Source organism: Cyprinus carpio, chromosome B14 (assembly GCF_018340385.1).
Source record: "Cyprinus carpio isolate SPL01 chromosome B14, ASM1834038v1, whole genome shotgun sequence".
NCBI lineage: Eukaryota > Metazoa > Chordata > Actinopteri > Cypriniformes > Cyprinidae > Cyprinus > Cyprinus carpio.
The window spans coordinates 18,951,572-18,963,402 of NC_056610.1; the positions used below are offsets into that span (position 1 = coordinate 18,951,572).

At 35.3% G+C, this 11,831-nt stretch overlaps 1 protein-coding gene and 1 long non-coding RNA gene across 2 annotated transcripts; both read left to right on the forward strand.

Annotated features, from left to right (window-relative positions):
* Positions 1 to 16: 16 nt before the first annotated feature.
* On the forward strand, positions 17 to 1,678 carry LOC122139637. Its single transcript, XR_006156448.1, has 3 exons — positions 17 to 177; positions 267 to 333; positions 1,317 to 1,678. It is a non-coding gene; the product is annotated as an uncharacterized LOC122139637 (long non-coding RNA).
* A 631-nt stretch (positions 1,679 to 2,309) lies between these two features.
* On the forward strand, positions 2,310 to 11,651 carry itk (IL2 inducible T cell kinase). Its single transcript, XM_042738378.1, has 17 exons — positions 2,310 to 2,663; positions 2,849 to 2,953; positions 3,141 to 3,222; positions 3,391 to 3,513; positions 3,676 to 3,707; positions 3,910 to 4,061; positions 4,931 to 4,996; positions 5,138 to 5,192; positions 5,728 to 5,807; positions 5,934 to 6,079; positions 6,303 to 6,374; positions 8,582 to 8,750; positions 9,138 to 9,354; positions 9,428 to 9,492; positions 9,582 to 9,700; positions 9,784 to 9,941; positions 10,327 to 11,651. Exons 1-17 carry the CDS (start codon positions 2,526 to 2,528, stop codon positions 10,393 to 10,395), a joined length of 1,848 nt encoding a protein of 615 aa, XP_042594312.1. The 5' UTR covers positions 2,310 to 2,525; the 3' UTR covers positions 10,396 to 11,651.
* Positions 11,652 to 11,831: the final 180 nt, after the last annotated feature.

Sequence of the window (11,831 nt, forward strand, 5' to 3'; positions counted from 1 at the left end):
TGGTCAAAGACTGATCAGGGCGGGTCCTAAGCGAAGCGTATTCAATGACGTCGTGGTTTGACTGTTTGATAAATAGATCAGTCTTGAAAGAAAGTATACAATATATAAAATAATATATATATTAAATTTGCTTATTTAAAAAAAACATCTTGCCGTTAATGAGAGAAAACTGACATTGTACGAAGTGATGTTCTCAGTTTAGAGTTCTTGTCTGATTTTTGTTTCCATTACTTAAACTTCTTGTTTGTTTATTCGTTTGTTGACAGGTTGCCTTTGATGGGTATTTAATTCAGACAAGGACTGTAGGTTACAAAGGTCAAAGCTCTAAAACGGGTGAGTAACTGTTAAAGTGATAATTGATTTATCATATATGTGCTATATTTTATTTTATTTTATTTGTGTGTGTGTGTGTGTGTGTGTGTGTGTGTGTGTGTGTGTGTGTGTGTGGTGTGTGTGTGTGTGTGTGTGTGTGTGTGTGTTTGCATTCTTCCTGGCATTTTCTACTTTATTTTGTCTTCTAAATTCTTGTACATTAATTATTATTAATTATAATTTTTTATAATTTTTTATATCTTAAAACTTAATAAAATTTTTGTATATTATATTAAGAATTTATTAGAGGAAAAGCTGATTAGGTTGGTTGTAACTCAGCTTATTATATATATGTATATATATATATATATATATATATATATATATACACAACACACCCAGACATAGACACACACACACACACATACACATACACATTGGGCATAGTGTACAGTATATATACTTATAAACATTGGTTAGGCTCATGCACTTCCTACAAAAAGTCAAGAAAGCAAAAGAAAAAAAATCATGCATGGTTTGTCAGTAAAAAGAGGGGGAAAAAATATGTTTGTTTTTTTTAAATAAAAAATGCTACCAGTAAATATGTTGGAAATTTTTATCATTTCTTCACATAATTTTATACTCTTTTAACCTACACAAAAACTCTCATTTCATTTCGTGCTTTGTTGTAGCCAATAGCAGATGTGTACAGTAATTAACTTACTTTTTAAATGACACAGTGATTTCACAGTGATGTGGTTTTCTTATTAATGTTTGTGGTTAGAGAATTTTTCAACCTCTACCTGTAATGTTTCAAGTATTTGCCTGTTATGTTCAGTTCAAGTTTATTTGTATAGCATTTTTCACGATACAAATCGTTGCAAAGCAGCTTTACAGTAAATTGAGTTTCTACAATATATTTAGTAGTAGCTTGTCAGTGGTGACTATGTCAAATTGATGTACATATGTACAAATGTACAAAGTAATTTTTTTTATCTTTTCAGTGTGCAGACAGTGACAAATCGCTCTGAAGTTGCACCCAAGTTCAAACGTGAATAACAGAAATTTTTAAATGAAATTCCCATGGATGATCGTCTCTGCTGCCCTGTGAGAATTAGAACAATTTGTAGGCGATGAGCTAAAATGTGTATGAAAAATTAAAATCACATCTAACCTTGCTCCGTTTCGGCGTCATTTGATTGTTCTGTTGTGATGTTTCTGGAGCCTGCAGCCTGCTCTCATCGACACTGCCTTCTCTCTTTACCCATGAGATAAAAACGCAATTATCTAGCGCGATCCTGAGATGCTTCGTTACCCTCATGGTGGAAATACAGTTCATAGCATCCCTGAAAGCTTACAAAATCATTTATAGGCGGCCTCTTAAAGCAGATTGTGGCAGGAACATACATTCTACTGCTCTCTGAAGACAGCAGATAAGTTATCCAGACAGCGCATAAGAAACACTCCTGATCAGGATTTCAGTCATCTGTTTATGTCTATTATGTCTGTTCTCAAAAATATCAACACCAATTTTTCTAGGATAACATTTGAATGTTTCCTCTCTTTCCACTGCCTCCATGAGGAAATATAAGCATAAATGTTCAAGTGAATCCTCTTTTTAAAGTTTGGCTTTACAATTTACAATTGTTGCGACTGTCACAGTGTACCAGTTAGAGAGAGAGAGACATATGGATCTATTTGCAGCTTCTTTATTAAACAAAAGGGACACAGGGAAAACTAAACGCAACTTCAACCAGGAACAGAAACCAAACTAAACCTGACAGTTACAGATAATCTCACATGGATAGTAACCATTGATATCACCCACACTGTAATATTACGATGAAAACCACTTAATAAACATACTAAAAAAATGTTTTAACGAAGGAGGAGAAAGAGCAAGTGTGTGTGTGTGTGTGTGTGTGTGCGTGTGTGTGCGTGCACATGTGTGTGTGTGTGTGTGTGCGTGTGTGTGTGTGTGTGTGCGTGTGTGTGCGTGCACATGTGTGTGTGTGTGTGTGTGCGTGCATGTGATTGCTTGGGAGTTCAACTTGTGCAGTCTACCTCAGGAAGTGGTTTACCTAAAGCATCGACTCCGGAAACCTATGCTTTATACATCAGTGTAAACTCTACAAGTGTATGCCTAGTGATTGCCACACATCATTCACCATGAGTCAACCTTCCATGAGGTAGTTAAATATCCAGATTTCACCATGTACCCAAGGGTCATCCTAAAGGAAACACTGTTCAAGAAATCACAACAGAAGAGAAGAACTTCGCCATGCAATTACAAAGAGAGGATTTTTGTGCTAAACACACAGGAATTGACATACTATGAACATCGTCCTGGGGTATGTAGTCACATCTTCTGGAGACATCACTGTAACTGTTACTATTTGGTTTGTAGTATTTGGAAAGTTACTGCTGCCAATTTTATTAGATGCAAAATTACCTTTTCCACCTTTTTAGTAAGTTAAGAAAACATCTGTGATGAATGAGCAGTAGAATAATGGCATTCCTTTGTATATCGCCTTAGAAAAAGCCAACTCAGAAAGGCTGCATCGAACTGTCTCATATCAAGTGTGTGGAGATCGTTCGCAGTGATGTTCCCATTCCCTGTGATTACAAGTATCCTTTCCAGGTGAGAATCAAGTGGAGTTTTGCTTCAAGATTTTGCTCTTACAGGATAAATTGCATGTAAATATTTTCAGAATAATGCCTTTAGAAAAACTTTTGAGAAAAATCTCAAATGAACTTTCTGACTGTTTGTTTTCTGTTTACATTGCTTAAAAGACAACTACTTCAGGCAAATATTTGTTTGTTGACAGGTCGCCCATGACAGCTACTATCTGTATGTGTTTGCTCCAGACAACGACTGCAGGTTAAAATGGGTCAGAGCTCTGAAAGAAGGTAAGCAGCTGTTACAGAAAGTGATATGCATCGTGAAAACAGAAAATAAAAAAGTGTTTTAAGTGTCGAGTGGAATATGATCTTGGTCTGTTTTCAATACTTTTGTTTAAATATGTTTAGATGGGTACTTTATCGTTTGTATTTTATGTTATTTTTTCAACCTATGAGCGACGCAAAATAACACCTTATTTCTGAAGTACCATCCTGACTTCTGGGGAGAAGGGAAATGGAGATGTTGTCATCAGACTGAGAAGCTGGCGACGGGATGCAGTGAATACTATCCCAATGGAGGTGCAAAATCTTTCAAGTTAAACAGTTTTCAAATTTCAAATCATAAAACATCATAGTCGCTCCACAATATATGAATGCAGTAATTATAGTGTGGAGTATGATAAATCTCAGTCCATTTTTATCAGTTTCATAAATTTATTAGTGTTTCATTTCATCCCACAGCCAAACCACTTCCCCCAACTCCAGATCCCATGGTTCGTTACTCAGTCTCTGTTTACAGTTTCTGTTTCCTATGCTTTTATATATTTTATAATCAATGTTTTAGGTTTGAAATTTAAAAATATCTTCAAATGTTTAAGATTATTCAAATGTTTCTGTTGTTTTTGTAGTTTAGTATAATCAGGACAGTGTTTGGATGAGATGTTGTAAATTGAGCTGTCTGTATGTATCCACTAGCGCCGATCTTCAGATCCAGAGGAGAGGATTGTTGTTGCTTTGAGGAATTTCAGCCCTGAAGAAGATACAGACCTGCCTCTGCATAAAGATGAAGAGTATTTTGTCATTGATAGTTCAGAACTAAACTGGTGGACTGTGAGGGACAAAAACGGGTAATTATCTTAAACAATTTTTGCACTCTCTTAAGTTAAATTTATTATAATGCCTTATAAAATAGTCCCTCCACTGCAAATTTTGACACATTGCATAAACATGTTAATGAATAAAAGTTTTTCACTCTGCCGAATGAGATTAAACAAAATGCCACACCCTTTCCACTCGCCGTCGTGAATATCAGACACAAAAATCCATTCAATAAATAGATAAATAGATGTGAACTATTTCAGCATTGAGTAACAGTTCCTTTCAAAAAAACGTCATTTGAAAATGCTCGAAATTTTTAAACATTTCAAAAGGAATGTATTATTGCATCATTTACCTGTGGCATCATTACTGGTGTATTATATAAACAACATGATACAATTTTATTATTTACATTATATCTGGCAGTTAACAGATTTGAGCAGCTTCATTTACATTTTAACTCTTTGGAAATATTACAATGATATATAAAGTATTAATTGCTAAAATATGATCAAAAGCATAGTGTTTCCTTGGTTCTAGGTTATATATTGAAAGCGTCAAGACTCTCATACAGTTAGGCCTACTTGGATGTTTAGCATTAAACAATGGCAAATGTCCTTGGTGGAGAGTTGTGTGAAAAACTTCTATAAACTAAAAAAAAACCATAAAACACTCAATATTACAAATTGTTATTCAGGCAATAATACAAGCAGCTAAAAATGTCTAAATAAACTAAAAAATAAACAATGACGGACAAATGTATAACTCATGAAGTATAACACAGAAATATAGACCCGACAACATAAATTTTTTTAATTAAAACTCAGTGGTAGGAAATAACAGAGGCTTTTAAATCTTACAAGTAAAGTTTTTTGTGCTCTTTTCTCCCCTGTTACAGAAATGTTGGCACGGTGCCGTGCATATATATTGCAGAAAAAATATCAAACAACATCGATACATTTGAGTAAGTTCTCATTCATATGTTACAGAATAAAACATTTGATATGAAAGATTTGAGAGAAAAAAATTTCTTGAGTTCATAATCAAAGCTTGATTAAGCATACCGTATTGGTTTTGGTTTTTCCAATGCTTTGTGGTTTTATAGATGGTACAATAAAGACACAACTCGGACCGAGGCAGAGAGCTTACTAATGAGAGAGGTAAGACAACCAACTAATGTCATTCATAATGTCAGTGAATGTTTCCATGTCATTAATCAGATAACCGTAAACTTAAACTTTGTTAAACACTTATGTAATGCCACTTCAGTACATTTTCACAGTTTTTGGGCATTGCAGAAACTTGGGGTTCTTTGCAAACCTGCAAGAGCAACGTCTGCAGACGGTGCAGGCAAAAGCGTGCAGAGTTCAAACAAAATCTACAGCCCTTAAACCAGAATGTGGCTGCTGTGTTTCCTGTCAAGACAATCTTACATGTTATGTTTTAAATATGAGAGATCTCAGACATACAGTGCACATGAGATTTCAGTTCAATATCTGTCATAACCATTATCAGTAACTAGCATAAACAGTCTCTCTACCAAATACATTGACGCATTTATCCATACCACTTTATTTGTCAGAATGAAACAAAAATCATAATTCTGTGTACACTTTCTCATTTATGGTATTTATATTCGTAAGGGCTGATATTTATAGTTGAATTTATGGTTAACATTAAAGGTTTTCTTTACAGAACAAGGACGGGGGATTCATGGTTCGTGACTCTAAACATCCAGGTGTATACACCGTGTCAATATTTTCCAGAGTCTCAGGGTAAACGCTTACTTTGCTATGAAATTAATGTTACTTACAATCACTTACAAAGAAATATCTGACAATTTTATCCGATCATTATTTGATCTTACACTGGTGTTTTTAATGAATGTCATTGATCTGCAGGACTGATGGAGAGAAGTATCCCCTAGTTAAGCACTACCAGATCAAAGTACAAAGAGAAGGTGAAAAGGTCATGTATTACTTAGCTGAGAAATACGTGTTCCCGACCATTCCAGAGCTCATCCGCTATCATCAACACAATCCAGCAGGTAAAAAATCCATGTAAAGAGTTGCTCTTACAGTATATTGCATGCCAATATTTGGAATAGTTTTTATTACATAATATCTTGTTAGAGGCACTGCTTTCAAAAACTAAAAATCTAAATCTTAAAACCTTAAAACTTTAAATTTTCAGAATATTACATCATAAAACATCATAAAAGTCATAAGTCATAAGAGTCTTCACTTTGTCCTGTGCTTGTTTTGTGGCAGGTTTAATAACCAGATTGAGGCATTGTGTGTCAAGAAATGTCAAAAACCCAAGGATCAAGGAGTTGTCATCAGGTAAAACACAAGCTGTCAAGTAAAATTAGAGTTATATTGAAGTGTATATAATATATACACATTATTTCTATTTCAAATAAATGTTGTTCTTTTGATCATTTTAACCACAAAAATATTAAGCATATATTAAGTTTTCAATATTGATAATATTAAAAAAAAAATTAGGATCATATGACACTAAAGATTGGACCAAAGCCTTGGTCAACAAGAGACTTCTTAGAAAAACATTTTTCTGAAAATGTGACAATAAAAAACTAAACAAAGCACCAAACAACAAGACAACAATAAAAAAAACATAAAAACAAAAATCTGAAAATGTTTAAATGATTAAAAAAAAAAATTGAATAGTGTGTGTATCATATTTATATATATACACAGTGCCATAAAAAGGTTTGTGCCCACTGCACTTTTCTGTTTTTTTTTTTTTTTTTTTTTTTTTTTTTTTTGCATGTCACACTTAAAAGTTTCAGATCAAACTAATTTTAATATTACATAAAGATAACTCGAGTAAATACAAAATGCAATTTTTAAACAATGATTTCATTTATTAAAGGAAAAAAGCTGTCCAAACCTGCCTGGCCCTACGTGATAAAGTAATTGCCCCCTTAAACTAATAACTGGTTGTTCCACCCTTTGCAGCAACAACTGCCATCAAGCATTTGCGATAACTGGCAATGAGTCTTTCACATCGCTGTGGAGGAATTTTGGCCCACTCTTCTTTGCAGAATTGTTTTAATTCAGCCACATTGGAGGGTTTTCGAGCATGAATAGACTGTTTAAGGTCATGCCTCAGCATCTCAGTCTGGACTTTGACTTGGCCACTCCAAAACCTTAATATTATTTTTCTTGAGCCATTCAGAGGTGGACTTGCTGGTGTGTTTGGGATCATTTTCCTGCTGCTGCTTGAGGTCACAAACTAACACACAAACATACACCCTGACACTCTCATTCAAGATTTTCTGATAGAGTGCAGAATTCATGGTTCCATCAATTATAGCAAGTCGTCCAGGTCCTGAAGCTGCAAAGCAGCCTCAGACCATCGCACTACCACACGTTTGATTGTTGGTATGATGTTCTTTTTATGAAATGCTGTGTTGGTTTCATGCCAGATGTAACAGGACACAGACCTTCCAAAAAGTTAACCTTTTGTGTCATCAGTCCACAGAATATTTGCCCAAAAGTCTTGGTGATAATTAAGATATTTTTTTGGCAAATGTGGGATGAGCCTTTATGGGTTTTTTTTTTTTTTTTTTTTTTTTGGTCAGCAATGGCTTTTGGCCAGTCTCTTTCTTATTGTTGAATCATGAACAGTGACCTTAATTGAGGCGAGTGAGGCCTGTAGTTCTTTAGATGTTGTTCTGGGTTATTTTACGACCTCCTGGATGAGTCGTTGTTGCGCTCTTGAAGTAATTTTGGGGGCCCGTCACTCCTGGGAAGGTTCGCAACTGTTCCAAGTTTTCTTCATTTGGGGATAATGGCTTTGACCATGGTTTGCTGAAGTCCCAAAGCCTTAGAAATGGCTTTATAACCCTTTCCAGACTGATACATGTCAACTGTTTTCTTTCTCAACTGTTTTTGAATTTCTTTAGATCGGGGCATGATGTGTTGCTCTTTAAAGGGATACTGCACCCCAAAATGAAAATTTTGTCATTAATCACTTACCCCCATGTCGTTCCAAACCCATAAAAGCTCAGTTCATCTTTGGAAAACAATTTAAGATATTTTGGATGAAAACTGGGAGGCCTGTGACTGTCCCATAGACTGCCAAGTAAATAACAGTGTCAAGGTCCGTAAAAGGTATGAAAGTTGTCATCAGATTATGCAGCAGGACAATGATCCCAAACACACCAGAAAGTCCACCTCTAAATGGCTCAAGAAAAAAAATATTAAGGCAATTAATCTTTCACGTAGGGCCAGGTAGGTTTGGACATCTTTTTTCCCCTAATAAATGAAATCATTATTTAAAAACAGAATTTTGTTTTTACTTGTAATGTCTTTGTGTAATATTAAAATTAGTTTGATGGTCTGAATCTTTTAAGTGTGAGAAATATACAAAAATAAAATAAAATAAAAAAAACAGGAAGGGGGCAAAAACCTTTTCATGTGTCAGAAAGTATATCTCTGTGTGTTTAAGTGGTGTGTGTATATATATATATATATATACACCACTTCTTTGTAAGGTGTAACAAAATCTGTCTCTTGTACAGATAAATGGGAGATTCACCCTGATGAATTGACATTAAGCGAGGAATTGGGCAGTGGGCAGTTTGGCTTGGTCTGGAAGGGAAGCTGGAATGACCTGCAGGTGGCAGTTAAGACTGTCCGAGAGGGTTTCATGTCAGAGGAGGAGTTTAAGGAGGAAGCACAAGTGATGATGTGAGTAACTCATGCTGTATGTTTCAAAGGACATGAATATAAGGATCAAAAGTGTCCCATCCCTTACAGAAAAAGCAAATGAACTTCACATGTGCAATCACATGTTAAAATCACATGTGAAATATGTGAAACAAATATAAAACGCATGTGAAACCCATGTGATCACATGTAAACAAATGTGGACATGTGTGGACAATACTGTATGTAATCACGTTCACATTATCACATGGGTTTCACACATTTAGACCATGAAAATATTCCAAAACCATGTGTTTCATACGTGTTTCATATTCCACATGATTATAACATGTGAATGCACATGTGAAGTTCATGTGTTTTTTCTGTAAGGGATGAATTTATTGCATTGCTCATTGTCTGCCTCCACAGGAAACTGTCCCACAATAAGCTGGTCCAGTTGTATGGTGTGGTCACTCTTCGCTCACCCATCTATCTGGTATTTGAATTCATGGAGAACGGCTGCCTGACAGACTTTTTGCGTGCCAGGAAAGGCAGTTTCTCCCAGGAGGTCCTGCTGGGGATGTGTTTGGATGTGAGTGAGGGGATGGCCTACCTGGATAGCTCCAACTTCATCCACAGAGACTTGGTAAGTGTAAACAGAGTCTTTATTGTGTTAATTTCCTGCTTTTTTTGGTTCTAAAATCTTCCCATTTAAACAGGCTGCAAGAAATTGTTTGGTTTCTGAAGATAATGTGGTGAAGATATCAGATTTTGGAATGACAAGGTGAGTAGCAGCTCCTCAGTATTGCGGATTCCTATGTCACTGCTTTTTAAAACCTCAGCGAAATGGAAAATTCCCACCTGTATCTGCAGGTTTGTCCTAGATGATCAATACACCAGTTCTTTTGGGTCCAAATTTCCAGTGAGATGGTCCTCTCCAGAGGTGATCAAATTCGGGAAGTATAGCAGCAAATCAGACGTGTGGTCATTTGGTGAGTCCATATCAATCCACTGAGATGATGTTAATCAGAATACACACGTTTGATCTAAACACATATTGACATCTCATGTGCAGGTGTGTTTATGTGGGAGGTGTACAGTGAGGGCCGTGTGCCCTATGATACCCGCAGTAATGCAGAGGTAGTGGAGACCCTAAATGCAGGCCTGCGGCTCCTGAGACCCCGCCTCTGTCCACAGAGTGTGTACGAGTTAATGCAGTGGAGCTGGAAAGAGGTGAGTCTAGCATAAAATGCATCATAAACTTTCCAGCATTTAAATCATCCTTGAACCGCAAACTGATATGAAAATGAATAACATATAACGTCATTCCGTATAAAGGTGGTTTTACTGAGAAATCCAGTTCTCGTGAATAGGGCCTTCTGAGGAAACTAGTCATGTTTACATTTTGCTTTAACGTTTTTTTTCTTTTTTTCACAGTTTTAAATGTGGATTATAGGGTATTTTTTACCCACAATTAATGTGTTTTATTACTAAACCTTCCTACTGTGTGTCTTTTGTTACTTATGTAATTGTATTATTTAGTTATTTGTCTATTTGTCTATCTTGTTAGTGTCATTATTGCCACAGCAACATAAACACAACAATGTTTGTTTAACAGAAACCTGAGGATCGACCCACGTTTGCTCTGCTCCTGCATGAACTGTCGTGCCTTGAACAAGAACCTTGATCCTGATCACACCCTTCCCTGTACTGGCTTATAGGGATAGTTCATTCAAAAAAGGACATTTTGTCATCATTTAAGAACCGTCATGTCATTTCAAACCTGTTTTTTTGTGGTACACAAAAGGTGGATTTTGAATATCTTTACATAGCAGTTTTCCATATATGGAAGCTTGTATTTGACCAAATAGGAAAAAAGGCACTTTAAATTGTGGTTTTGACTTGTGAGCTGTATTTTGGGTGTTCAGATTGAAACAAATAAACAAACAAACAAACAAATAATTAAAACCGTAGATGTGCCTTACATTGCAGCTTGGAAAACTTGACAGATTATGACCTGTTGTTGTATGAAAAAAAAAAAAAGCTGCTTAAAAATTCTTCTTTAATGTTTAATAGGTTTGAATGGCATGAGAATAAGTAACTAATGACATAATTTCATTTTTCACTATACCTTTAAATGAAAATACTGTATATTGTACAAATCACATATTGTATTTATTTGTATATTTAATTTATTTCTCAGATTTCTTATTTTCATCATTTAATCCACATTATGTTACTGAATTGTATTTTCCTGTTTTTGTACATGCATGACTTCTGCAAATACAAATCTGTCCCTTAGGAGGCAGACATGAGCGATATTTTTTCACCACCAGTAAAAATGTTGCTTTTTGCTGTTGTATTGTATTCAACAAAACATCACATTTACATCTATGTACTGATTCTGTCAGTGATACTTTCCTTTAGTCTAGATAAACTAAACTCACAGTTTGGTAAATGAAGTAAAAGTTAGTAATACTAATCTATTTGTGCTGATTTTTTGATTTTATTAAAGCTACCTTACTAACAAAGTCTACAGACAGTTTATTATGACAAACATGCATGTTTAAGCACATGATGCAGGCCTGCTGTTAATGCTGATTGGAGCATAGTAACACAAATGCCTTCACTGGTTACTGTGACAACGGCACTGAATAGAAACACTCCAGCATGCCAGTGTTCACTGTATGTGCAGCCTGAGGCCATAGGCACCAAATACGTGCATATTTATTTAATGTGTTTCCAGAGAGAAATAATGTTTTAAAACTAATGCAGAGAAATAAAGAAACAGGGCCCGGGCCCAGTAGAGGACCTTAGTGGGCCCCTCATCAAAGTCCTGGGATCAGAAGATTTTAATTTAATTGATTCAGTTTGTCATTTGACATTTTAGAAAAATACACCTTTAAAAGTGCCTTGTCTCTTAATAAAAATGTTATCAGTGAATTCACCTTTGTATATTTCTAGATAATTTATCTCTTTACATTCCTTTAAACTTAAACTATCATTGTTCATGGCATAATATAAATCGACCACAGACATAGAGTGCTAAGTGGGTCAGAAGTAGCTACAGCAGTCGATGCAAATTTATGACCATGCACACTCATAGAAAACATCCTATAATTT

Excerpts from the sequence above, each read along its gene's own strand:
- itk (XM_042738378.1), top strand. The coding sequence starts at position 2,526 with ATGTACCCAAGGGTCATCCTAAAGGAAACACTGTTCAAGAAATCACAA. Across the intron at positions 2,664-2,848 it reads ACTATGAACATCGTCCTGGG|AAAAAGCCAACTCAGAAAGG; the intron begins GTATGTAGTCAC and ends ATATCGCCTTAG. Across the intron at positions 9,942-10,326 it reads TGCAGTGGAGCTGGAAAGAG|AAACCTGAGGATCGACCCAC; the intron begins GTGAGTCTAGCA and ends TTTGTTTAACAG.